General features: G+C 39.1%; 2 protein-coding genes across 8 annotated transcripts in view; one reads left to right on the top strand and one right to left on the bottom strand.

Moving 5' to 3' along the window:
- The first annotated feature begins 845 nt into the window (after window positions 1-845).
- LOC6035252 (beta-ureidopropionase) lies at window positions 846-9,764 on the top strand. The gene is made up of 4 exons (XM_001845425.2): window positions 846-1,134; window positions 8,357-8,619; window positions 8,681-9,093; window positions 9,153-9,764. The coding sequence occupies exons 1-4, from the start codon at window positions 1,031-1,033 to the stop codon at window positions 9,531-9,533; spliced, it is 1,161 nt and encodes a 386-aa protein (XP_001845477.1). The 5' UTR covers window positions 846-1,030; the 3' UTR covers window positions 9,534-9,764.
- Window positions 9,765-9,898: 134 nt separating this feature from the next.
- Window positions 9,899-26,064, bottom strand: part of LOC6035251 (MAGUK p55 subfamily member 7) — a 58,697-nt gene continuing 42,531 nt past the window's right edge. The window contains exons 6-13 of one of the 7 annotated variants that reach the window (XM_038251979.1): window positions 19,939-19,971; window positions 19,394-19,561; window positions 19,149-19,331; window positions 18,697-18,705; window positions 14,432-14,567; window positions 13,979-14,257; window positions 13,564-13,910; window positions 9,899-13,504 (exon numbers count right to left, since the gene is read on the bottom strand). In XM_038251979.1, the coding sequence (XP_038107907.1) occupies window positions 13,328-13,504; window positions 13,564-13,910; window positions 13,979-14,257; window positions 14,432-14,567; window positions 18,697-18,705; window positions 19,149-19,331; window positions 19,394-19,561; window positions 19,939-19,971 (1,332 nt within the window). In that variant the 3' untranslated portion in view covers window positions 9,899-13,327. The remainder of the gene's footprint in view (window positions 13,505-13,563; window positions 13,911-13,978; window positions 14,258-14,431; window positions 14,568-18,696; window positions 18,706-19,148; window positions 19,332-19,393; window positions 19,562-19,938; window positions 19,972-26,064) is intronic. The other 6 variants (XM_038251983.1, XM_038251980.1, XM_038251984.1 and 3 more) reach the window with 6 other exon arrangements.

The following is a 26,064-nucleotide window of genomic DNA, read 5'->3' as shown; positions in this document are numbered from 1 at the left end:
AATTGATCAAGTTTTACGGAAATGCGAGCAATTTTAAGATTATTTATATTTTTTCGACCTCAAACTTCAAAGCTCGTTTTACTCATATTTGGCATGAGTTTATCTCATGTATAGACAAACAAACGCTGAAAGTTTCATCCAAATCGGAGCACCGTCTATACGACCTCTAACAAACCGAGCAAAATCTACAAATATAATACTGCCTCTTAACTTTTAGGTCTCTTCCGAATTGTGCTCCTCAAATTCTTCAGTTGATATATTTTTTATTTTGAGACAAAAACCTGTTTTAAAATGGTAAAATAATCTTTTTTTTTTGCTTTTTACATGGAGAAAAAAGAGTTCCCAAAATCGTGAACAAGCGTTCATGAAAATGGGAACCACGAACAAAGTGTTCAAATCCCATGGTACGATTTCCACAAATGTTGGGTTAGGGGGGGGGGGGTTAACGCTTTGTTCATGGTTTCCATTTTCATGAACGTTTGTTCACGATTTTTGGAACTATTTTTTCTCCGTGTAGGTACCTTGAAGGTAGTTTCAAAACATTCAAAAATTGGACCATCTAAAAAAAAGAACTGGAAACATAATATGTCCTGGAATTATACTGCACTTAATTTTTTAAATGTTTTTCTGATGCGTATTTTAAAACCAGATTGAATCATTGATACTTTTGCATCGTAAATCTTATAATCCTCCTAAAAACCATCATCATACTTTTTCCTACAAAATTATTTCAGTGGTTAAAACACAAAAAACAGTCCCCATTATCGGACAATCTCCCCTGCGCCCATCGTTTAGTCGCCCGCGTACGTTGGTCGTTAGTGCATTTGATTTTCGACACACACTCATTCGTTCGGTGACTATCGCCGTGGACAGCAGTTCTACCGTAATCGTCGTCGTCGTCGTCGTCGTGCTGAATCGAAAGTCAATTCCGTTCAATTGCCTAGTGATCGTACTGGAAAGAACTGTGTTGGAGATACTTGACACTGTTAAGTGACTCTCGCGGTCGGTCGTTAAACCTAGAAGCTAGAAAATGTCGGATAATAATTTCAAAAGTTTGGAGGACACGCTGGATAAGTACATTCCACCGGAAGAACTCAGAGAGGTTAAGCGGATTTTATACGGACGAGCTGAAGAGTGAGTTTCGATTTTCTGAATAATTCCTTGTTAAGTAGATTTTAAGCTAGTACTTTGTAAGCTTAAGCCATTCAGACAATCGCTATCAGTGCCCACAGAGGTTGCTTATCTCCGTCGTCGCCTTCGTAGTCTAGGTTGCAGGTGATAATTTTGAATAATTCGGGTGCAACATAATATTTGAACAGAGTTATCAAGCCAGAGGGGACAGGTACTTGGCATCATACCGCACACACGAATTGTCGTTGTTGGTCGTTGGAGAGATAAAGATGGTGCTAGGAATTAGCGTTTATCACTCGCTTCACAGAGTTTGTTTGTCGGACTTTGGGAGGAAAAGTTTGTCTTTTTCATTTTTTTGATTTATTTTTGGGTGGTGGAGGAACATTTTTCGGATTTTTTTCGGTCGCTTGCTGGTAAAAAAAAAGCGAAGAAAACAAAATAAATACAGCGAGTTTATGGCGTCACATGAGTGTGAGGGTGTGCATTGTACGTAACCGGCCGGTTGGCTAAAAATACTTTATTGCTTTGTTGATGTTTTTTTTTGAAAACTGATGATTGGCAATTTTGTAGTAACAATTGTTATTCAAGAACAAAAACGTTACTTAATCCACCTTAAGGTGGTTGGTTTCTTCCTCACATTCATGTTGTATTTACAAATTAATTTAAGATTTTGACATAGGACTATGTCTCTACTTACTATATTGGGGGGCCAGTTCAGAAATTCGATCCAAAGCGTCACATTTAAGCGTTAAAAAAGGGGACATTTTGAACGCTTATATCTTTTTTCCCTGTGAATCAATCCAGACGGTTGGACCACCAATCGAAAGAGGAAGACTTCAGCTATTGTTTAACTACATAGATAGTCTGACTAAACATAGTTAAAGCACTTAAAACATGCAATCAAAATGAGTAATTTTTCAGTACAAATCGGACAGATGACCAATCAGAGCGAGCGTATGCATTCGAGGCCGCGCCCCTTTTGTACCGTTCTCCGGCTGTGCCGCTATTTAAGCAGAAAATTTCGCAAAAGCAAGTCACTTTGGAACGAGCACTCGAACTGTGCACGTCGGGCCGGCACGGAGCAGCAGCAGCAACGGCCAATAGAAGAAGAGGACCAGCAACCAGAAGGAAGAACCACCGGCAGCAGAAGGAGGAAATTCGAGCGAAGCGGACCGATGGAAGTCGCTATGATGCGGCGGTTCTCATGAAAAATGGCCAATTCGACAGTGGTGGAAAAAACCTGGAGTGGCCGGTGCCCTCGAAGCAGGTTTCCTCGGGACGGAGGGGGGGCGGGGGGGGGGACATTTACAGAAACATACGAGTTGTGGCAATATGAGTATCAAAATTCATGGTTTTTGATACTGAACATAATAATGGCCATTTCGACAGTAGTGGCCACAACCTGGAGTGGCCGGTGCCCTCAAAGAAGGTTCCCCCGGGGCCTGGGGGGACATTTACAGAAACATACGAGTTGTGGCAATATGGGTATCAAAATTCATGGTTTTGATACTGAACATAATAATGGCCATTTCGACAGTAGTGGCCACAACCTGGAGTGGCCGGTGCCCTCAAAGAAGGTTCCCGGGGCCTGGGGGACATTTACAGAAAAATACGAGTTGTGGCAATATGGGTATCAAAATTCATGGTTTTGATACTGAACATAATAATGGCCATTTCGACAGTAGTGGCCACAACCTGGAGTGGCCGGTGCCCTCAAAGAAGGTTCCCCCGGGGCCTGGGGGGACATTTACAGAAACATACGAGTTGTGGCAATATGAGTATCAAAATTCATGGTTTTTGATACTGAACATAATAATGGCCATTTCGACAGTAGTGGCCACAACCTGGAGTGGCCGGTGCCCTCAAAGAAGGTTCCCCCGGGGCCTGGGGGGACATTTACAGAAACATACGAGTTGTGGCAATATGGGTATCAAAATTCATGGTTTTTGATACTGAACATAATAATGGCCATTTCGACAGTAGTGGCCACAACCTGGAGTGGCCGGTGCCCTCAAAGAAGGTTCCCCCGGGGCCTGGGGGGACATTTACAGAAAAATACGAGTTGTGGCAATATGGGTATCAAAATTCATGGTTTTTGATACTGAACATAATAATGGCCATTTCGACAATAGTGGCCACAACCTGAAGTGGCCGGTGCTCTCAAAGAAGGTTCCCCCGGGGCCTGGGGGGACATTTACAGAAACATACGAGTTGTGGCAATATGGGTATCAAAATTCATGCTTTTTGATACTGAACATAATAATGGCCATTTCGACAGTAGTGGCCACTACCTGGAGTGGCCGGTGCCCTCAAAGAAAGTTCCCTCGGGGAGTGGGGGGACATTTACAGAAACATACGAGTTGTGGCAGTATGGGTATCAAAATTCATGGTTTTTGATACTGAACATAATAATGGCCATTTCGACAGTAGTGGCCACTACCTGGAGTGGCCGGTGCCCTCAAAGAAGGTTCCCTCGGGGCGTGGGGGGACATTTACAGAAACATACGAGTTGTGGCAATATGAGTATCAAAATTCATGGTTTTTGATACTGAACATAATAATGGCCATTTCGACAGTAGTGGCCACAACCTGGAGTGGCCGGTGCCCTCAAAGAAGGTTCCCTCGGGGCGTGGGGGGACATTTACAGAAACATACGAGTTGTGGCAGTATGGGTATCAAAATTCATGGTTTTTGATACTGAACATAATAATGGCCATTTCGACAGTAGTGGCCACTACCTGGAGTGGCCGGTGCCCTCAAAGAAGGTTCCCTCGGGGCGTGGGGGGACATTTACAGAAACATACGAGTTGTGGCAATATGGGTATCAACATTCATGGTTTTTGATACTGAACATAATAATGGCCATTTCAACAGTAGTGGCCACAACCTGGAGTGGCCGGTGCCCTCAAAGAAGGTTCCCCCGGGGCCTGGGGGGACATTTACAGAAACATACGAGTTGTGGCAATATGGGTATCAAAATTCATGGTTTTTGATACTGAACATAATAATGGCCATTTCGACAGTAGTGGCCACAACCTGGAGTGGCCGGTGCCCTCAAAGAAGGTTCCCCCGGGGCCTGGGGGACATTTACAGAAACATACGAGTTGTGGCAATATGGGTATCAAAATTCATGGTTTTGATACTGAACATAATAATGGCCATTTCGACAGTAGTGGCCACTACCTGGAGTGGCCGGTGCCCTCAAAGAAAGTTCCCTCGGGGAGTGGGGGGACATTTACAGAAACAAACGAGTTGTGGCAATATGAGTATCAAAATTCATGGTTTTTGATACTGAACATAATAATGGCCATTTCGACAGTAGTGGCCACAACCTGGAGTGGCCGGTGCCCTCAAAGAAGGTTCCCGGGGCCTGGGGGACATTTACAGAAACATACGAGTTGTGGCAATATGAGTATCAAAATTCATTTTTGATACTGAACATAATAATGGCCATTTCGACAGTAGTGGCCACGACCTGGAGTGGCCGGTGCCCTCAAAGAAGGTTCCCCGGGCCTGGGGGGACATTTACAGAAACATACGAGTTGTGGCAGTATGGGTATCAAAATTCATGGTTTTTGATACTGAACATAATAATGGCCATTTCGACAGTAGTGGCCACTACCTGGAGTGGCCGGTGCCCTCAAAGAAGGTTACCCCGGGGCCTGGGGGGACAATTACAGAAACATACGAGTTGTGGCAGTATGGGTATCAAAATTCATGGTTTTTGATACTGAACATAATAATGGACATTTCGACAGTAGTGGCCACTACCTGGAGTGGCCGGTGCCCTCAAAGAAGGTTCCCTCGGGGCGTGGGGGGACATTTACAGAAACATACGAGTTGTGGCAATATGGGTATCAAAATTCATGGTTTTTGATACTGAACATAATAATGGCCATTTCGACAGTAGTGGCCACAACCTGGAGTGGCCGGTGCCCTCAAAGAAGGTTACCCCGGGGCCTGGGGGGACAATTACAGAAACATACGAGTTGTGGCAGTATGGGTATCAAAATTCATGGTTTTTGATACTGAACATAATAATGGCCATTTCGACAGTAGTGGCCACTACCTGGAGTGGCCGGTGCCCTCAAAGAAGGTTCCCTCGGGGCGTGGGGGGACATTTACAGAAACATACGAGTTGTGGCAATATGGGTATCAAAATTCATGGTTTTTGATACTGAATATAATAATGGCCATTTCGACAGTAGTCGCCACAACCTGGAGTGGCCGGTGCCCTCAAAGAAGGTTCCCCCGGGGCCTGGGGGGACATTTACAGAAACATACGAGTTGTGGCAATATGAGTATCAAAATTCATGGTTTTTGATACTGAACATAATAATGGCCATTTCGACAGTAGTGGCCACAACCTGGAGTGGCCGGTGCCCTCAAAGAAGGTTCCCCGGGGCCTGGGGGACATTTACAGAAAAATACGAGTTGTGGCAATATGGGTATCAAAATTCATGGTTTTGATACTGAACATAATAATGGCCATTTCGACAGTAGTGGCCACAACCTGGAGGCCGGTGCCCTCAAAGAAGGTTCCCCGGGGCCTGGGGGACATTTACAGAATCATACGAGTTGTGGCAATATGGGTATCAAAATTCATGGTTTTGATACTGAACATAATAATGGCCATTTCGACAGTAGTGGCCACAACCTGGAGTGGCCGGTGCCCTCAAAGAAGGTTCCCCCGGGGCCTGGGGGGACATTTACAGAAACATACGAGTTGTGGCAATATGGGTATCAAAATTCATGGTTTTTGATACTGAACATGAAAATTGACATTTCGACCGTAGTGGCCACAACCTGGAGTTGCCGGTGCCCTCATGGAAGGTTCACCTTGGGAGAATATTTATTACAATTTTGCCGACAAATCTATGAAACAAAATAAAATAATCTTATTTCAGATTTCACTAGCAATCCAAAAACACATTCAAATTGTTTGGTCCTATGTCTTTCGGTTATGTCTCTGACATACCATCTTGAACTTTTTTTTATTATTTTTTTTCATTTAATTTTTTATAATTATTGATTTTACCAGAACAGCAATTTTCAATTCTTTTTTTTTACCAACTCTCCAAAATAAAGGAGAAAATGAGGGGGGGGGGGGCTGTAATTAAATTTAAAAGTGCTGCTATACCAACATTAGGTGCACGATGGAATTGCATGCTGTCCCCCTAGTCTTAGTAAGGGACCATCCACAAACCACGTGGACACTTTTTATGAAATCTCACCCCCCCCCCCCTCGTGGACAACTGTCCATACAAAAAAAACTTTTTTGTATGGAGCGTGGACAATCGCCATACCCCCCCCCCCCCTTAAAGTGTCCACGTGGTTTATAGGGTGACGCCGGGTGAACTTTAAAAAAGGATAGAAAGTATCCTTTTTGAGGATTGAAAGTACCCTTTTGAGGGATACTTCTGACTTTGAGTGTATACACATCCCCACAGACATTTGTTCAGAATTTGATTCTGAGTCGATAGGTATACGTGAAGGTATATCTGTGGGGTGTATTTAAGAAGTTCATTTTTCGAGTGATTTTATAGCCTTGCCTCAGTGAGGTGAGGAAGGCAAAACACTTCGAAATTATTATAAGATCTAGCCAACTTTTTTTTCGAGTTTAAAAAAAATGGCAAGGTTTTAAAACTTTTAAACATTTTTTCTTTTAATAAGCATTCAAATTTCAAAATTTTATCAAAATATCCGAGATCTGGCTTCATCCAGTGCATTATTAACACTTAAGTGGTCATAACTTTTGATCTGGTTGTCAGATCTTCAATCTTTTGGACGCGTTGATAAGGTCTTTTCAATATCTTTCTTTTTACAATCCTCCAGAACTTAGTCAAAATGGTTTTTGAGCATAACTTTTGAAGTACTTAACTAAACTTGCTGTTTTTGAATAGAGACTAATGGGAACTCAAGACGGATTGAATGAGACCAAAACGGTCAAAATCTGTTCAGTCAGTTCGGAGATAATCAATCTTGTTGTCCATATACCTATAGGACATACAGTGATTAGTTTTTGATCTAATAATTTAAAATATAAAATATAATGTTTTTAAACAATTAAACCAGAAAGATTCTTAAGTAGTCACTAAATGCTTAAAAGGGAAAAATAATGTTTTTCCATCGGGTGCCTAGTGTTAACTCTCAGCACTTTATTGATCGATTACTATTTTCAAAGGGTTTTCAACAGAAATCAGGCAACCTTGAGCAAGAAAGTTCCTATCCAACAGTATATATTTTCAACAACATTTTCACTGTCTAGAATCAGACTTTTTATTGAAACAGAACTTTATCCTTCAAATATGTAAATATCCCGTCAAAAAATCGAGGGACCTGTTTCAAATTTGATTCCATGAAACTATTTAAGATATTGTTGACTTGAGTTTTGTGGAGAATTTATTTAAAGGATTTTATTTTAAAATATTATTGTTGGGGTACCACTCCCGGCATCGTAACAATTATGAACACAGCAAAAAAAATCTTAGTTGTATTACCAGGGTTACCAGGTCAAAATTAGAAAAATCTGGCAAAGTATCGTCCAAAAATCTGGAAAAATCTGGCAGACGAAAATCTAACCATTCTCAATAGTAAAGGGGAGGAAGGATATGAATTTATTAAAAAAATGTAGAATTCAGGTGGTTTAATTGATTTTATGACCTCAAATTTGTTTCATTGACATTTCCTCTAAGAATAACTCATTCTTTTTTTTTATTTTCAATCAAATTCGTTTATTTTTATCAAAAAGTTGTTCAAAATGGGCATGAAGTGAAACATCTGGTAAAAACTGTCAAAATCTGGCTCTGAGAAGGATGAATCTTTATTCTGGCTGACACTTGAAAAATCTGGCATTCCCCGATTTATCTGGCAACCTGGAAACCCTGGGTATTACATCTACAAAAGGGTACATTTTTTATGTCAGAAAAAAATTGTGATTTTTATCCTCTGAAAATGTGTAATTTTGCTACTTTTCTAGTGCAATGTTACTTTTTCAGTCTAAATTTAGGTAAAATTACATCCTTAAAGAGGTAAGATTTAACCTCTCAAATTAACCATAAAAAATAGTAAGAAAAAATAAAATATTTTCTTACTGTAAAATCACAAAAAATGCTGTGATAAAAAATAAGATTACAAGCGATGAACAAAAAAATGTTGATAGAGCTAAATTTTTAAAAAGCGTCAGCCTCTTTAAAAAAAATACATTTACGACAAATTCCTCCAGCAATCCGATCACCTTCTCGTTGGAGGCCACCTCGCTGGCGAAGGAGGTCGGCGTTGATCTGCGCGGCTACACGTTCACCGCCCGCAAGGAAGACCTCCGTCGGCCACGGATCGTGCGCGTCGGCGCCATCCAGAACACGGTGGACATCCCCACCACGGCTCCGATCCACGTCCAGCGGGATGCGCTGCACGAGAAGGTGTCCAACATCCTGCGGGTGGCGGCCTCGGCCGGCGTCAACATCATCTGCTTCCAGGAAGCGTGGAGTGAGTTATTTATTGAAGATTTTATGATTATTTTGTAATGACTTGATTGATTTTATTTCAGCAATGCCATTTGCTTTCTGTACCCGCGAAAAGTTCCCCTGGTGTGAGTTTGCCGAGGACGCCGAACATGGTCCGACGACGAAGCTCATGAAGGAACTGGCCAAGCAGTACAACATGGTGATCGTGTCGCCCATCTTGGAACGCGACTCGAACCACAACGACACCATCTGGAATACGGCCGTTGTAATTTCCAACAACGGGAATTACATCGGGAAGCACCGCAAGAATCACATTCCGAGGGTGGGAGATTTCAACGAGTCGACGTACTACTTCGAGGGTGACACCGGACATCCGGTGTTTGAGACGCAGTTTGGCAAGATCGCGATCAACATCTGCTACGGACGGCATCATCCGCAGAACTGGATGATGTTTGGACTGAACGGAGCGGAGATTGTGTTCAACCCGTCGGCGACGGTGAGTGTAAAAAACAGCTTTTGGAGTCTTAATCTATCAATCACTGTGCCCATTTCTAGATCGGCGCCCTCAGCGAACCCCTGTGGGGCATCGAGGCCCGCAACGCGGCCATCGCCAACGGGTACTTCACGGTGGCGATCAACCGCGTCGGCACCGAAGTCTTCCCGAACGAGTTTACCTCGGCGAACGGGCAGCCGGCGCACAAGGACTTTGGCCCGTTCTACGGCTCCTCGTACATTGCCGCCCCGGACGGTTCCCGCACGCCGGCCCTGTCCCGCGACAAGGACGGCCTGCTGGTGGCCGAGCTGGACCTGAACCTGTGCCGCCAGGTGAAGGACTTCTGGGGCTTCCAGATGACCCAGCGGCTGCCGCTGTACGCCGAAAGTCTGGCCAAGGTCACCAAGCCGGACTACAAACCGCAGGTCATCAGGGAGAATTAATGAGGCGGGTCGTGATTGTTTTTTTTTTTTTCAAAGAATGTGTTTTTTTATTCAATGAACCATTACTGTTTCTTTTTAAATGTAGCCTTGTTTTTGTTCTTCTTTTTAGTTGGTGTAAAATTTACATTTTCCTCGATTTCGTCAACGGAGTCGAAAAAAGTGTGTGTGTGATTCAATTTTGTCTTCTGAACGCGCGATCGCTGTTTTCACTAAAAACTAATCAACAAACAACATATTTTTTATCATTTTTGTAGCTTTTCTTCCGTGTGTGGTTGTGATTATTCACAGATGACCTTCTCTTTATCTCTCTGTCCCTAAGTTGCAGCTCGCTAGTTGTGTGGCATTTGTTTTCCCCCGGGTTTTTATCGAGTGACTTCAAGCTGGTTCGGATCTTGCCTTGGGTTTATTTCTTCTCTAAATGTAAATATAGGTATATGTACTTTGAATATACTTGTGTACGACGTAGGTAAGTTTGTCAATTCAGAAAGCGGAGAACATCGATAGTAATGGTTTCTTGTATTGTTTTGTATCAGGAAAGTCATGGTAAGTTTTGATGAGTGTCTAGTTTTGCTGCGCAGACACAATTGTAAGATTGGTCAACTTAGAAAGTTACATTACGATACATAAACACACTCTGCTTTTGCACCAAACTGGGAAACGTTCGTTACTTAAATTTCTTCTATAACTTAGCCATGTCTCCATTTCCGACTTTTATTTTTGTATAGGATTTCTCGATAATATTGTCTCTAGCATGTCCCTATGAGTTTGCTGCTGGCGTGCTGGCTACAAGCGCTCAAATTCCTTCTTTGTGTTGCTTATCTTTCGATTTTTCGCGCGGTTTTTTTTGTTCTGTTTCTTTTATTTTAGAATGTAAAGTGAATAAAGTTTGTGTTTTTTTTTCTGTTATCATGAAAGAGAATAGTTTCCTATCTGATTTCTGCTCTACGAGAAGATGTATGACGATTTTTTTGTGGTCATCGCTGCGCGATTCAGGTTACGTTAGCGTCAACTTTGCTGATAATTAAAATAAAAAAAATGATGTTTTGCAAACAAAAATTTGTACCAATTTCAACATTGTTTTAAGAAGCATAGTTTATGCGAATGAGCAAAACGAGACATTAACCTTTGTTGCCAATTCTTTATTGCCAATTTTTGACACACACAGTAAGACAGTGATTCAATGACATTACAAAGAACCTTCAGTTAGAATTCTAGATTACTTTTTCAAAACCACCAATGCGCCATGGATTTCTTATGTACATAGGACCTTTTGAAAAAGTAAGCGAGAATTCATAATTGCAAACGATAGTTGAATGCTCCAATACAGCGCCTGTCATGATAGTCGTTACGCAAAGCGCACACACGAAGTTGATACGAATGGAATCGAGCTCAACACTCACTTGCGTTGCGTTTCTTCTTTTGTATTTGTGCAAACTAGCGCGGAGAATCAGGGAAGTATAGAGTTATCTACGTGCGCATGTATTGCGTGTACGTACACGAAAAAGATTGAGGTTAAATTTAGTACCGGACAGCAAAACAGATGGTGTGCTAGTGTGCGTGACATCGGCCTTAGATAACTCTATAGAGTTATATAAGCCCGCTCTCACGCACACTAGCACACCATTTGATTTGCTGGGCGGTACAAAATGTAACCTCACTTTTTTCGTGTACGTACACGCAATACATGCGCACGTAAATAAATCTATTCAAATTGGAAGAAGAGCTCAGTTGACGTTCACTGAAATTCCCAGTCAATTCAATTCTAATTCTGAACCGGAATCTAATTAGATTCTAAATAGAATCCGTTTCAAACGTTGCAAAACTCTAATTTTTCAAAAAATCATATCATATCCAGAACGGCTGAACAAATTTTACCTGGATATTAAAATTTGCGAAATTCCACTACGTTACTTTTGATATCCAAAAAGTCTTAGTCATCTTTTGAATTGTCAAGTTATCGCAGTCTTAGAGAAAAAAAAAGATTTCTTCCGTTTTCGCCATTTACCCGTTTCAACGCGCGTCTCGTCGAAATCCCAAGTTTTTTTTTGTTTTTTTTTACTATAATTTTCCAGAATCCTGTTACTGGATATTCTTCATTTATTGATAAGAAAAATACTTTCAGTTGGGAGCTCTTTGATTCCGAGACCTTCAAATCAGCAAACAATGTTGTCTTTTGATCTGTAAGTGTATTCGTTCAGTTGTTCTGGAGATTTGATTTTTAGATAAATGTAGTTTTTACGCAAATCGTCAAAAAACGTCCACCATATTTTGCAAATTTGATCCAAATCGGAGCACTCTTGATCCGAATCCTGCCGGTTTGACGTGGAATCGCTGATATTATAAATGTTCCATAAGATTTCATGTAATAATCACACGCCAAAACATGAAGGCCACTGTATGGAGATCCTACATTACACAGAGTAAAAAAGTATTTTAGAAGATTGAAATTTTGGTGGTTAAAAATTACTTCCTTCTGATGTAGTTTCACCTAAATTTATGTAGAAAACTGCACAACTTTTTCTGTGTTTCAAAAGTTTGACCATTGACGACAACGATACCTTCATCGACGCAGCGATGCTCAAACCTCACTAGAAATCAGTTTTTTTTTGCTCTATCTTCAATTACTGTTGGGAAAGACAATTTTTAGTTTGCTCACTTACGGTTTCAATTGTTTTGTCTGGCTTTCACTATTAATGGCTCTCGGGGTAACGATACAATTTACGTAAGAATATGGATGCAATTTGTTTGGTTTACCATTTTTGTTAAATTTGTCGGAAAATATACAGCTCTGTCTTCCTGTGGCTTCTTTCTTCAAGGGTAATTTATTTGTTTTTGTTTTGTTTTGTAAGGATTGTTGTATTGTTTTGTTTTTCAAGTAACGCAAGTTCAACTAGTTCGCTACATTTTTTTTCGGTGAAATTTACAGTGAATCTATGAGGAGTTTAGTTTCTAGCAAGCATCACTTACAGATCGTGTTTTTTTGTCTTTGTAGTATAACTATGTAAAGAGAGTTGACTGATTCAGGTTAGATTTTAGCATTAGGAATTGTATGTTTCGCTTTGTATCTAACTAGAGCTGAAATTGCACAAGAAATTTTCAAGAAATTAGAGTTGAATTTGGTGAAAATAAGTCGAAACGCTGAGAACGCAAACCTGGTGTAGGTTTCATGTTTTTGTTTTTGAGTGATTATTATTACTAAACTTACTCTGAATTGAAGGGCAGTGAACGTATCCATTATTCTTGTTTTATTTAACCTACATAAATTAATCCTACGCCGAAAGATTCGATTCCTACGGCAACTATTACAAATTTTGTTAGTCTTGAAATTAAAATTTAACTCAAATAACTTGCAACAACTTTTAGTCACAAACGATTACATTCACTAAGACGGACGTTTGATTCTTCAAGGGAGTTTCAACGAAAACAAAATTAACTAAAACTTTACTCAACTAAGCTGCTACTTGTTTATGAATCATTTTATTTGTCTCTTTTTTTTTTGCACCGATTCTGCCAAGACCGCGCGATACAAACACTCACATTATAACCAGCGAATTTTCTTCCAATTCAATAAACTTTCTGATAACAACGAATTAAACAAAACTAAACACATTTTTACACAATTTTCAAAAGTTCCGTCCAGCTCACGATGGCACATTTCCGGAACAATTTGCCACCATCGAAGGTGGTGGTGGCGGCGGCGGCGGCGAAGAAGAAGAGTTAGAAGAAACGGTTGTTGTCGTAGTTGTTGGTGGTGGGGGCGTTTTGGCGGCGGCTTTGGCAGAACAGATGTGCCTTCATTGCACCCAACTGGTCGGTGCCCACAGCGGTTCCGACTCGGACTTGGCGGCCAGCTCGACGAGCTTCTCGAACGCCTCCGTCAGGTCACCGTTCAGGATTTCGTCGTCGCAAAAGTGCCCGTACAGGAAGTTGATCCGCTCGTCCGACTTGATCATCTCCTGGAACTCGTCGTCCTGAGGGTAGAAAAAACTTTTAGAACTGAAAACGCGTAAATTTTCCAAAGAAAACTCACCGTAAATCCCCTCGAATTCGTCTCATCGAACGTCGACTTGGCCCGGGCCTTGGTGCGCGTCTGCTTCAGGCTCTCGAACGTGGCCGGGGGCCGGATGTGCACGATGTACGGCTTCAGCTGTGCCGTCCTCAACGTCTTCAGCGCCTGGTAGTGTGGACTCAGCACGCACACGCAGCCGGCGTTCACGATGCTCTTGACACTTTCACCGGACGTCCCGTACAGATGGCCCTTGTACTCGCCGTACTCGATGAACTTCCCGGCGGCAATGTCCGCCTCCATCTTTTCACGCGTCACAAACAGATACTCCCGGCCGGCCACCTCTCCGGGGCGCATCGAACGCGTCGTATCTGGGTGAAGAGGACGAAATTTTAAAACTTGTTTTTCGCAAAACAAGCATTGTTTCGATTGAACTCACATGGCACTGGACTCTTGTACTTCTCCGGGTCGCGCGCCACCAGCCGGCGCTTCAGCTCGTTCCGTCCGATGCCGGGCGCCCCGATCAGCACGATCGGCCGGAACACGCCGGGTCGGGGGTACAGCTTGGCCACCTCCTCGTACGTGGCGATCAGCTCCCGGTCAAAGTCGTCGTTTTCCGCTGTGTCGTACATAATCTTTTTAGTCTTTGGCCCTCGGCACGGATTGTTCGGGTTCGGCGAACCCGGGGGTGTGGCACAGATGGACGCACATGAACCTTCTACGCGGGAAATGGCAGACACACACACACACGGAATGGGCAAGCACATGATGATGGGTGGATTGATTTTGGGGTTAGAAATGAGACAGAAACGCAGTGAGTTTGGTTAGAATTGGCCAATTGTTTGATTTGATGAGGAGATCTAACAGGTGAGTTGAGGTCATGGTGACTCACTTTTAGCTTCACCGTTTGGTTCCTTCGCGGTGCGTTCGTGCAGGATGCGACGCTCCTGTAGGGCACGGCTTGGAATCAGACCCGCTCGGGTGGTCTTTTCGCCCTCCTTACGGGCCTGCCACCAGTAGGAATCATCCTAGAGTGAGGTGTAAGAAAGTCAGATTATTAATAATCTCGTTTTGACCAAATAAAACAAAAACTCTATTTCTCAAATATCGGCTAGTTGGTCTTATGAACGATTGATATTTATGTATGTTACTTGAAAAAATATTAGACTATCAAGTAATCATGATGATGAGACAAAAAAATCATTGTTTTATTCGGCTATTGAATTTTGAGTGCAATTATTTCAGACGATTTTAGTACTACTGTTGCTAAATAAATGTTCAAAAATTCTTTAAACTATTTTCCCAAGATCAGGAAGTCAAAATATAAAGTAATTGCCCCGCTAAAACGCAGTCGTTCTCCGAACCAAAATTGAGCGGTTTGCATGTGTTCTTCTCGAGTCATCTATATTTCACGAAAAAAAAATCTTGAAAAGTGTGCTTAAAATTGATTTTAAGACATCATGAGATCTTTAATGAATTCATGAATTCATGAAATAAGTCCAATTAAACTCTATGAATGCGTGAAGAATATTCATGATTTTACGAATTTTCATGCATAAAGAAACGTTACGTCATAAATTTATTTTCGTCAATTTGTGATGATCAACATCGCAAACGAGAATTAAAGTCATGACATCTTGAAATTAGTTTTATGTCACCATGAAATTTATTAATGATCTGTGTTTATGAAATTATGAATTTTACGTCTTTGCAAGTGAATCATAAAAATTATTCAAGAATTTCGTGCACGAATTCATGAAAAAAGATGATTTCATGCATTTAATTCATTCACAATTTCCGGAAAACTTTAATTACTCGAAAAACAACAATACTAAAAAGGTTTGTTAAAACTGGGCTCATCGTTTCCGATGTTTGATGCTCGATTCAAGCTCCAAAAATACTTTTTAGGCTATACAATTACCACCAACAGCAGCGCCTCGAGTAAGCACGCAAATGTATGCCATTTGCAATCCGAAAAGATCAAATTTAATGAGCTTTCTATTTTGCGAGACCATTTCTCATCATTTTGTTGGCACACACATCCACACGCAAGATGAGAGCTTAACTGCTTAACGAAAGTCGCCATCAATATCTTTTCACTTGCGCTAACGTTTTCAGAGCGCTTAAGATATGAAATTGCTTCCAACTACCGGCAACATGTTCTTTTGAACATTAGTTAGTCAATCACTTGAAAACTAATCCCGACACATGTAAATAATTAGCTAGCACCATAAAAAAAAACAAACGCGCCAAGTCTTTTGACGTTTGACTTTTGGCGACCCATTCCAATCGAAGGCTGAAGAAAACCGAACGAGATGCGAAGGCAAATAAAGAACAAAGGGTTGCCACCAACACCACCAGCAGCGCCTGTTGGAATGAGTCAGTGATGCCAGGAAACTTTCTCTATAAATGCGTGAGTGTTCACTTGAAATTTAATCACGATTGGCATCATTAAGCAGACCCAAAAGAGCGCTGGAAGAAAAAAGAACTAAGCTGAAAATAGAAAAATGGGCGTGGTCCAATGTATTCTCTTCTGATACGAATACATTTGGGAAATATTTTTTATTAAATGCTTGTAAAAGGAGTAGAATAGAATTGAAGAAAAAGTGACAAAAAACAGAATTGTTCACAAAAATGTTGCTCTACTCGTTGGTGTACTTGGATTAAATAAATTTCAAGGGACACTCCAGATTATCCAGATTAAAATCTATGTTATCAAAAATGTTTTGCAATTTTATTGCTATTATAACATCAAAGACACATTTACAAGCAATTTCCATCATGCCAAATATAAATTGACAGCAAAATGTGGTAGTGCAGGCCAAAAGAGCGCCAAGCTGGTATGTTATTAGGTTCTCTCCTCTCTGAACGTTTTCGTGTGTGACTCGGGTCAACGGGCGGAGTAGGCAATGAAATTCCCGAAGTATTTGTGTCGCTGGGAGCAGAGCGATTGAGCAAGTCACTGGCCGCCTGAGTGTCGTGTTCGCTCGCGAATGGTTGCTAGCTCCACTCGGCAAAGATTCACTCGGCGATGAGTGAATGATTTCTGATCATTGAACCGAAAATCAGGATCCTTGGTTAAAACTTAATTCGGTCATATTAGAGAGCCTATAATGCATAGACCTAGGGACCATATTTGAGTTTTAACTTTTTTATGTTTAAAATACAGAGTTGTTTTCAAAACAATTGAACTTTTGCCTTGAACTTGTTATTGTTATGTAAATAATGTAAATAATAATAATATTTTTCAAAGTTTATGTCGATACAAAAAATAAGTGGGCAGAAAAACATGTTTTTCAAAAAACATAAAAATTTCCATGGAAATAGTAGTCCAATCAATTGAAAACAATCTAAAATGCCCTGTTCTGCATTGATAGTTTTGAACACTTATGGATTTCCAATTTACATTAACCCTTCAGTTTTAATAACAAATGATTTTGGTTATATCTTTCCACAGCCGGCTGTCTAAGACTAAACCATTTCATTTAAAATTTAACAACCGATAAACGGGAAATGTCTCATCCGCAGCATCCGATTGTTTGCCTTGAGAATAATATATAATACCTTTCAACAAACACTATGATTTTGGGTCGCATCATCATCTTCTATGATGAATCCTGACCAAACACCCATCCTACTAACAAGTTTTCAGGTTCCTGGCGCTCGTGGGGTGTAAGCACAGAGTAAATCAGCTGCCCTAGTAGCAACATTCCCGTCCCTTAAAATCGAGGTCTACAAACTGACATGGCGGGCGCCGTTGGTGGCCAATGACTGTTACCTATTCGCAACTGATCTTGTTTTGGCAATCATGCTGTTTTATCTTTTCAGCGCATTCATACATGCTGTTGATAAGGGAAACACCACTTGATAGTCAAAGCCTATGATCAGTAGTGCCGAAGGATATTACGGTTCTGTTCAGCAACGGAGGGGCAACCATGGGTGATCTCTCATGCTCATGCTCATGCTCATGCTTATGGATTTCCAATTTACATCACGGGACCATCCATAAACCACGTGGACACTTAAGGGGGGGGGGGGGGTATGGCGATTGTCCACGCTCCAAAAAAGTGTCCACGTGGTTTATGGATGGTCCCCACCGAAAAAACTTTTTTTCTCGCAGAAATAAAATTTTCGTCAATACTTAGAAATTTCCGAAACTTATGCTTGCTAAACAACTGGACAGATGTATAATGCATTTTATAACACTTTTTTCATTCAAATGTTGAAACTCTTAAGCACAGTCTAGTAATTTCTAATTAGACGTTGATTTACATCAAATTGGTTCCGATTTATGCCCGACAATACAGCATGCAGGTTGGTTTATGTGTACTTTAAACACCTTTTTAGATGTGAATTTTTATAGTTTGTATTACACTCCAGACTTGAATATCCGATGTCCTGGGAAAAAACTAACTTCGGATAATTTAATCACGATATTTTTCATTGGTTAGTAAGCTCAAAAATTATCCCAAAAATACTTTAAATTGATTTGGAAATTTGACATCCAAGATGGTGGCATGAATGGTGGTGATCAAATAAACAAAAAAAAAGCCGAGAAATCCACTTTAACGACCCCCGGGTCTTTTGTGGTCTCTGTTGTAAGTTTCTGCTCATTTCTAGGCGTCCGAGTGTTATGTGTGGTGAGTCACCCAAAACCTCTTTTAAGCAAACGGACCGACGTTTTACTTCCCCATCCGATAGAAGGCCAGCAGGAGGATAAGGCGGGAATTGAACCCACGCCCCATAGTGACTTAGGGATCGGCAGCCGAAGCCGCTAACCACCGCGCCACGAGGCCCTCCCTCAAATAAATATCAAACTCAAATAAATATCAAACTATTTTGATTTTAGTATTGGATCGCAGAACTCGAATTTAATGTCAGAAAATCACAAAAACGAAAAAAAAGAATCGATGAATCGATTATCAGCACTTTTTAAAAACATTTGGATATTCGACCTTTAGATAAACGAAACTTAGAATAATCGATGCTTCCGATACTATAGTCTGGACTGAATTCGTAATTTGATGATGCAATATTTATGTTTGATTTTAAAGTAAGCTTGCAACTACTAACAATACGCTCAACCAAGAACAAGGATGCCAACTAAAGAAACTCAGAAAGGGGTTGTAGCCAAAACAATGATTTTGAAAATAGTACCTTATTGTCCTCCAAAATACCGAAAAAACATTGTTATCATACGTTTTACACATTAGGTATTAATTGAAATAAAGAAATCGTATTATTTCGATGTTTTAATTAATTTTATCGACAATTTTTCAATGAAATGATTAATTTTCATAATTTGTCTATACGAACTGATTATGGTATCGTCAACTGGGGCATATATGGATTGCAGTCTGAATAGGGAAAGCAGTTCTTCAAGTTGAACAAATTTCAAAACAGTTTGTTAATGTTGTTTTTAAAATAATATGAATCGATTTACCCAGTTGATGATACTTTTGGAATCATCAATCATAAAATAATAGCCTATTGCTGTTGTCTACTCATTTTCTAGAATTTTGGTTTGAAGTTCAAATTTTAAATAACAATAATTAGATAATACGATTTTTAAAAGGATATTTACAACTTTGGAAATACAAAACACGTACCTGTGACACAATGTGCAGGATGTCCCCCCGGACGAACCCGAGCCCGGCCTCCTTGCACGGGATGTACGGATCGTTCTCCGGCTCGTAGTCAAAGTACGCCTTGACGCGCACCTTGCTCTCCCGCTGGTCCAGCTTACCGTCCGAGGGCACCAGCTTGAACGTGATGGTTCCCTCGGAATTTTGCTAAAATAATTTAAATCAAGATTAATTCAAAATGTTCCAAAATTGAGAAAGAAATCGCTCACCAAAATCTGCAGCACATCGCCGGGCGTTTTGCCCTCCACGTTGATGTTGTTGACCTCGATGACCTCGTCACCCACGTGGATCAGCCCGGATCGATCGGCCGCCCCGCCGTGCATAATTCGCGCGATGATGATCTTGCCCGTTTCCTCATCGGTTTTGATTGTGGCGCCCTGGAAAATTGAAAATACGTTGTTGTTAATTTCAGTTTAATTTTTAAATTAAATTCTACGATGATTTTTTGGATAAATGTTGGCTTTCTTTCAAGATTCAAGCTGAGAACCAAGGACGAAGTGTGAGTATAAAATTGTTATGATGTCACTACATTTGAAGAAGATGCACAAAAACTCAAAACTTCAAATCAAACAAATACCTCCAATTGAGAACCGTCACGTTCCAAAGCAAAACGTTTCGAGTGGTGTGTTCGGAAAAGTGAGAGTTATGGCCAAAGAACCCAAAAACAAAAAAAAACTCGTAAACAAAAGTCGTGAGTGAGAAACGAAACATCAACTGTTCAGAGACAGACCCTGAAACGCCCTAAAATACTTACTACAATTGGTTCCGCACTTTGTGCTCCAGCACACTTGCGCGCAGCAAAACAAAGTGGTTAATTGTAAGGTCAGAAAGTAGTTTACAAAATTTTGTGTGGAAAGATTTTTTTGCTCTGCGTATCATGTGAAGTGAGAGAGTGACCAAGATGTCAAACGACAAATCCGAAAAATGACTAGAAAACACCAAGTGGGTAATGGAAACAGTGAGGTTTTGCGAAAGAATAAACACGAAGAAGTGGAAAATACATGAAAATATACACAAACAAACACACAAATAAAGAGATAAATTTGAAAGAGGGAAAACGATTTTTCCAACTCGAACATAAAAGAAGCGGTTCTATTTCGGGATTGGAACGAGACAAGTGTCGAAAGGGAAGGAAGAAAGAAGAATGCCTCGATTTTTAATGGGATTCGTTAACTGGTGAAAGATGTGACGAGGTCGTTAGAAGTACGGTATGTGACGATCAGTGAGGAAAATAACAAAACGTTGAAGAAAATTCCTCACACACGATCAACAGAAAAAAGAGGTTATAAAGCATTGAACTTCAAAATCTGCAAATAAAACCAAAATTTAAATTAAATGACTAGGTGCAATTGAATTATTTAGTTTCGCATTCTTTATTATTATATGCACAGTCATGTAAAATCATAAATGTGGGATTTTCAAAATAAAATTTTTAAAATTTTATTAATAAATCAGATTAAACATTTTAAAAAAAAGTATAAGAATTAATCGATTGTAAAAAAAATCGCAAACATTTTAATTTTATTTTTGACTAACCATTCATCGTAATAAAATTACATCTTTGTTTATCAAACTTCAAAACATCATTATCCCCTTTTTTAAAATAAAAATTGAAGTTAATGTAACAAGTGGTAACACTATTTACTTATCTTAGCATCGTTCAAAAAACAGTTTGAGTATGTGATTTTCCGAAGAATTTCACTTCGGACAATCGAATCAGGAAAAAAATGTTTTGATGTCTTATTTTTTATTGTCGAGCTAATTTAAAAGCCCCTATACAAATTAAATATGAATTGGAAAAACAGCAGTTTGCTATTTAATAGGAAATCAACTTTTGAAATTTGACTAAAATTGGGCCGCAGAACTCAAATTTTCTGTGAAAAGCAAGAAAATAATAATTCCGAAAAACGCTTTTTGAATGGACTTTATGCCAAACATTTATGTGTTAATTAAATTCAAAAAAAATCAGAGATGGTCGAGAAAAAAGTACCTGAGCAATTCCAGGTCAAATCAGGAATTTTTCTGGTACTTTTGTACCCGACCCTCTCTGATTTCAATGAAACTTTGTAGACATGTTATCCTAGTCCTATATGAGCCATTTTTGTGTATATGAAGCCAATAGCACTCGAAAATAACATTTGAGGAGGGCGTAAGGTATTTAAATATTTTTGTTTTTTTTTTTTAATTTAAAAATTACTGTATCTCGAAGCCGTTGCGTCGTATCAAAAAGTGGTCAAGGACAAACTTGTAGGAAATTGGACAAGCTTTTTGAAAAAAATATACTGAAACAAAAATACACGCCACATCAATGAGATTTTTTGATTTTTAAGTCTAAAACTTAAATTTTAAGGTGATGTCACGATTTTATTCGTTCAAAATTTTTTAAGAAATAGCCTAAAATGTTACCAAAAAACTGACGAAAAATTCAGGATGGTATGTCTCTCCTAAAAAAATACAAAAATCATTTACTAAAACTGTTTTTTTGAAAAGTGGTCTTAGCGTCAAAATTTTTAAAAACCAGAAGTGGGGATCGATTTTTCAGACAATTTTACATAAAAGTCTCCATATGTCCAATCCTTGGGAAGATACAGCGGTTTTAAAAATAAAAATGTTGAAAAAACGTTTTTTTGTGGTTTTTGGCAATTTCTAAATGACAGACTTGGTTTTACAGTCTCGTAAATATTTTTACCGGAAAGCTCGTCCAATTTCCCATAAGTTTGCCTTTGACAACTTTTTGATTTATATCGTTTTTATATTTACGTAAGCAAATTTACTGTCATGGTTTTTACCACACTGAAAAAAATATTCTATTTTCAGTTATTAGCAATGCAATTAAGCTTATATCTGTAAGCTCTTACATCCAATTGAAATGCTGTCAAAGGCAAACTTATGGGAAATGTAACTAGCTTCCCGGTAAAAAAAATACGAGACGGAAAAACCATTTCTGTCATATAGAAATTGCCAAAAACCACCAAAAAACCCGTTTTTTCAACATTTTAATTTTTAAAACCACTGTATCTTCCCAAGGATTGGACATAGGACAATGGTCATTATGGAGACTTTTATGTTAAATTGTCTGGAAAATCGATCCCCACTGCTGGTTTTTAAAAATTTTGACATTTAGACCACTTTTCAAAAAAACAGTTTTAGTAAATGATTTTGGTATTTTTTTAGGAGAGACATACCATCCTGCATTTTTCGTCAGTCTTTTGGTAATATTTTAGGCTATTTCTTCAAAAATTTTGAACGAAAAAAAATCGTGACATCACCTTTAAATTTAGGTTTTGGACTTAAAAATCAAAAAATCTCATTGATGTGGCGTGTATTTTTGTTTCAGTGTATTTTTTTCAGAAAGCCCATCCAATTTCCTACAAGTTTGTCCTTGACCACTTTTTGATACGACGCAACGGTTCGAGATACAGTAATTTTTAAATTACAAAATACAAAAATATTTAAATACCTTACGCCCTACTCAAATGTTATTTTCGAGTACTATTGGCTCCATATACACAAAAATGGCTTATATAGGCCCAGAATAACATGTCTACAAAGTTACATTGAAATCGGAGAGGGTCAGGTACAAAAGTACCAGAAAAATTCTTGATTTGGGCTGGAATGGTTCGGTATTAAAATTGAAATTTACTCTGAAAGTGAAGCAACTATTCAGGGTGTTGATTATGGTACTTGAATAAAACACATTCTCGTGCTCTGTTTTTCAAAACTTGTGTGCTAAACCTAACTCATAAACATCACACACTTCACCGTACCACCACCACCCACATGTAACGCAAAAACCCAGAGCAAAGCGTTCATGTTTCGTAAGCGTGAACAAAACGGCCGTTCCCCCTTTTCCCTCAAGCTTTTACATCTCATCAACGCCACTATTGTCGGTGGTTCGGAGTCTTGTCGCCGGCTTTTCCTAAGTTTGTGTATTCATCATTTTCCCGGCGCTCCTCGTGCATTTTCTCGCTTTTCGCGAGGAATTCTTAATTTGTGTACCGTGCAATAAACACACACACACTCCTACCGCCCTCATCATCATTATCATCGTCATGCTAAAGGCCGCAGCTCACAGCGAAACTTGTTGAAATTTTACCCTGGCGTCAACAAGCCTCTTGAAAAGAAGCCCGGAAAAGCTCCGCGAGGAGAGTGTAAGAACTGCGCGCAACTTCCGTGGCAAAAGTAGAGCGCATCCCAACCCCCCCTCGCTTATCTTCGCCCGTGAAACAAACGCTGGAAAGTCAGTTCGTCTCCTGCAAGTGGAAAGTGACTGTGTTTGGTCGTAGTTTTGCACCGGGAGATGAACTCAGCCCGGCGAAACAAAGACAAGGACTTGCTTTTAGGCTCTTCAAGTGCAAGGAAGTAGAGTTGGGGGATGGTGAAGATGTGGCAGGAGCAGGAGCAGCAAGTAGTACTCATTAACCTGAAATTCTTGCTAGTTAGAGCTGGTAGGAGGACGATGCAAACTATGTTTGGCTTTTACCTGAACTGTACACAACAGGGAGGAGGAATGAAAAGAATGCCCTTTGTGCAAATGTACTCGAGGTAAAAAGGCGCTGCTCTGCTTTCGTTGTTATTTTAGTGAGCTATAGCTTAGTTGTAAACTTAAGTTATTGTTTAATTTTGAGTTGAAAAAAAAAAGTTTTAAGAACATTCATTCAGTATGCTAACTTTGTTTAGTTGAAGATAATCAATTGAAATTTCACTTAGACACTGAGGTTTAAATCATTTCATTTAGTAATTTTAGGCAGTCAAAGTCATATGAACTTGACATTTCAGTCAAGATGGTTTCACATAGTGATAGGCTACATTTGTCTGCTTGTAAAATTACATAACTTATTTTGCGCTCAGACTTTTAGCATGCAGTGGAATTACTGCTTTTGATGCAGTGTTTTTTTCCTTCAGAATAGTTAATTTTCGTATAAAAGAGTCGTTTACAATTCCAACTTTCTTCATAATATTTTGAAAGTACTGAAGCAGTGGTGGGCCAGAACTAATAAATATTTTTTTTCAATTTTATTATGATTGAGTTCTTTCAAAGTAAATAACAAATGAACTAGTGTTACATATAATATTCTTAATTCTTGATTTTAAGAATGAAAAACAAAGATAACTTTCAAAAATGTGTTTATTTGACTTATTTTAATTTTTGTTTGTTTAAAATTGTATAGTTATTGTTTTTCACAATTGCAATAAAATACCAATATATTTTTTTTTTATTATAAAAAAGCATTCATATGTCATATTCGATTTTCGCTGCAAATTTTTAAGTTTAATTTCCTCAACACTACAATATAAAAAAAAAATCAATGAGACATGATAAAAATTATTCAAATGAAATTTGGATTCGAATATCCTTTACAAAGAAAAACCTTTTTGCGTTGCTGTGCACCCCTATTCAAATATTTTAAAATGATTTTAAACAAACGCAAAATTTTTAAATTGTAAAAAATATATATTAAATAATTTTTCACTCGTTATTCTTAGAAATCCAAAGTTAATGAAAATATATATTTTATGCTCCCTAATTTCTTGACTCATTTTAAAACATTTTTAATGTTTGCAGCGATCTATTTTCACTTTTAAACATTTGCTTTTATGAGCCTTTTTAGAAAAAAAAGCTTTTTCTCTGAAAATTTGTTCTGGAACAATACATTAGTTTTTGCTTACTTATTTATTTAAAAAAAAGTAAAAACGTCAATTTAAACACCCAACTGGCAGTCGCATGATTGTGATACATGAAAGTATATCAGAATCTGCATGAAAACTGTCCTCATGCATTTTTTGCGATATAGGGGTATGACATTTTTGCCCGTCACCGACAATTATCGACATTACCGACGGCTTTTTGGTTGTATTTCACAAAAAAAAACCTCAACAGAACGAGGATTGAACCACCAACTTCTTGGTTATTGATCCGACACGCTACCACCGCGCCATGGACGCTCGATGAAATGTAAGTGAAAGAGCACCAACATATTCTTGTCTTTGTCTTTGTTGCTCGGGGACGGGCCAGCATTATATGTGTTGGTGAAAACTGCAGATCGATGAAATGTTTACACGCGGGCAAAAATGATCTACGGGCTTGCTGCAAAAAATGTTATAAAATGTGACATTTCTTGCAGCAAATCCACTGTTGAATTTGGTCTTAAGGGCCGGTCATAGAACTATTTTGAAAAGACGTCGCGGGCCGGATGAAATGGCCGGACGTTGGGCAGGCTTGATCTAATTGTTTGCTAAGTTTGGCTTAAAAATATGTGTCTTATTTTTACTGGAAATATGTTCACGATCATTTATTTGGCTTTTCTTAATACACAATGATGATTTTTACCATACAAACTTCAAGAGCTAAGGAGGAGAGTGCTCTTGGTCACAACAAAAAGGTAGCCAAATTTGCCCCAAAATTTTTATTTATAGAATTTGAGGGAAAATTTGGACATTCTTTATGGGACAATTGGGATTGCCTTTGAACTCATTTTTTTCAACTACTTATAAGGCTGGTACAAATTTTATTTAAAGTTTAAACCGCGACATTATTGTTCGAGTAGCAATGAAAGGATATTTTTTTTGCAAAACTTAAAGTTACAAATTAACCCTCTACTGCCCAAATGTTTTTTTCGAAAATTCTCATTTACCCGTGTTAAGGAAGTCATTTCGAGCATTTTTTTTTAGTATTCATATTTGCATTTATGTATTTTAGTTTATGTTTGTTTCTGATAGTATAGGCACTTAAAAAACTTATTCTACTTTCTCTAAGTGGAAAATAGTCCAAAGTATCCAAAAATGAAATCCGTTTTCTGATCCTATATGATCTGATTAATTGTCTCATTGAGAAAATCATGACATTTTGAGAATATTAACATTATTCTTTTCATCAACA

This window comes from Culex quinquefasciatus, chromosome 2, assembly GCF_015732765.1.
Source record: "Culex quinquefasciatus strain JHB chromosome 2, VPISU_Cqui_1.0_pri_paternal, whole genome shotgun sequence".
NCBI classification, from domain to species: Eukaryota; Metazoa; Arthropoda; class Insecta; order Diptera; family Culicidae; genus Culex; species Culex quinquefasciatus.
The sequence above is the reverse complement of the archived record's forward strand: the minus strand, read 5'-3'. Positions and strand labels throughout refer to the sequence as shown.

Excerpts from the sequence above, each read along its gene's own strand:
- LOC6035252 (XM_001845425.2), top strand. The coding sequence starts at position 1,031 with ATGTCGGATAATAATTTCAAAAGTTTGGAGGACACGCTGGATAAGTAC. Across the intron at positions 8,620-8,680 it reads CTGCTTCCAGGAAGCGTGGA|CAATGCCATTTGCTTTCTGT; the intron begins GTGAGTTATTTA and ends ATTTTATTTCAG. Across the intron at positions 9,094-9,152 it reads TGTTCAACCCGTCGGCGACG|ATCGGCGCCCTCAGCGAACC; the intron begins GTGAGTGTAAAA and ends GCCCATTTCTAG.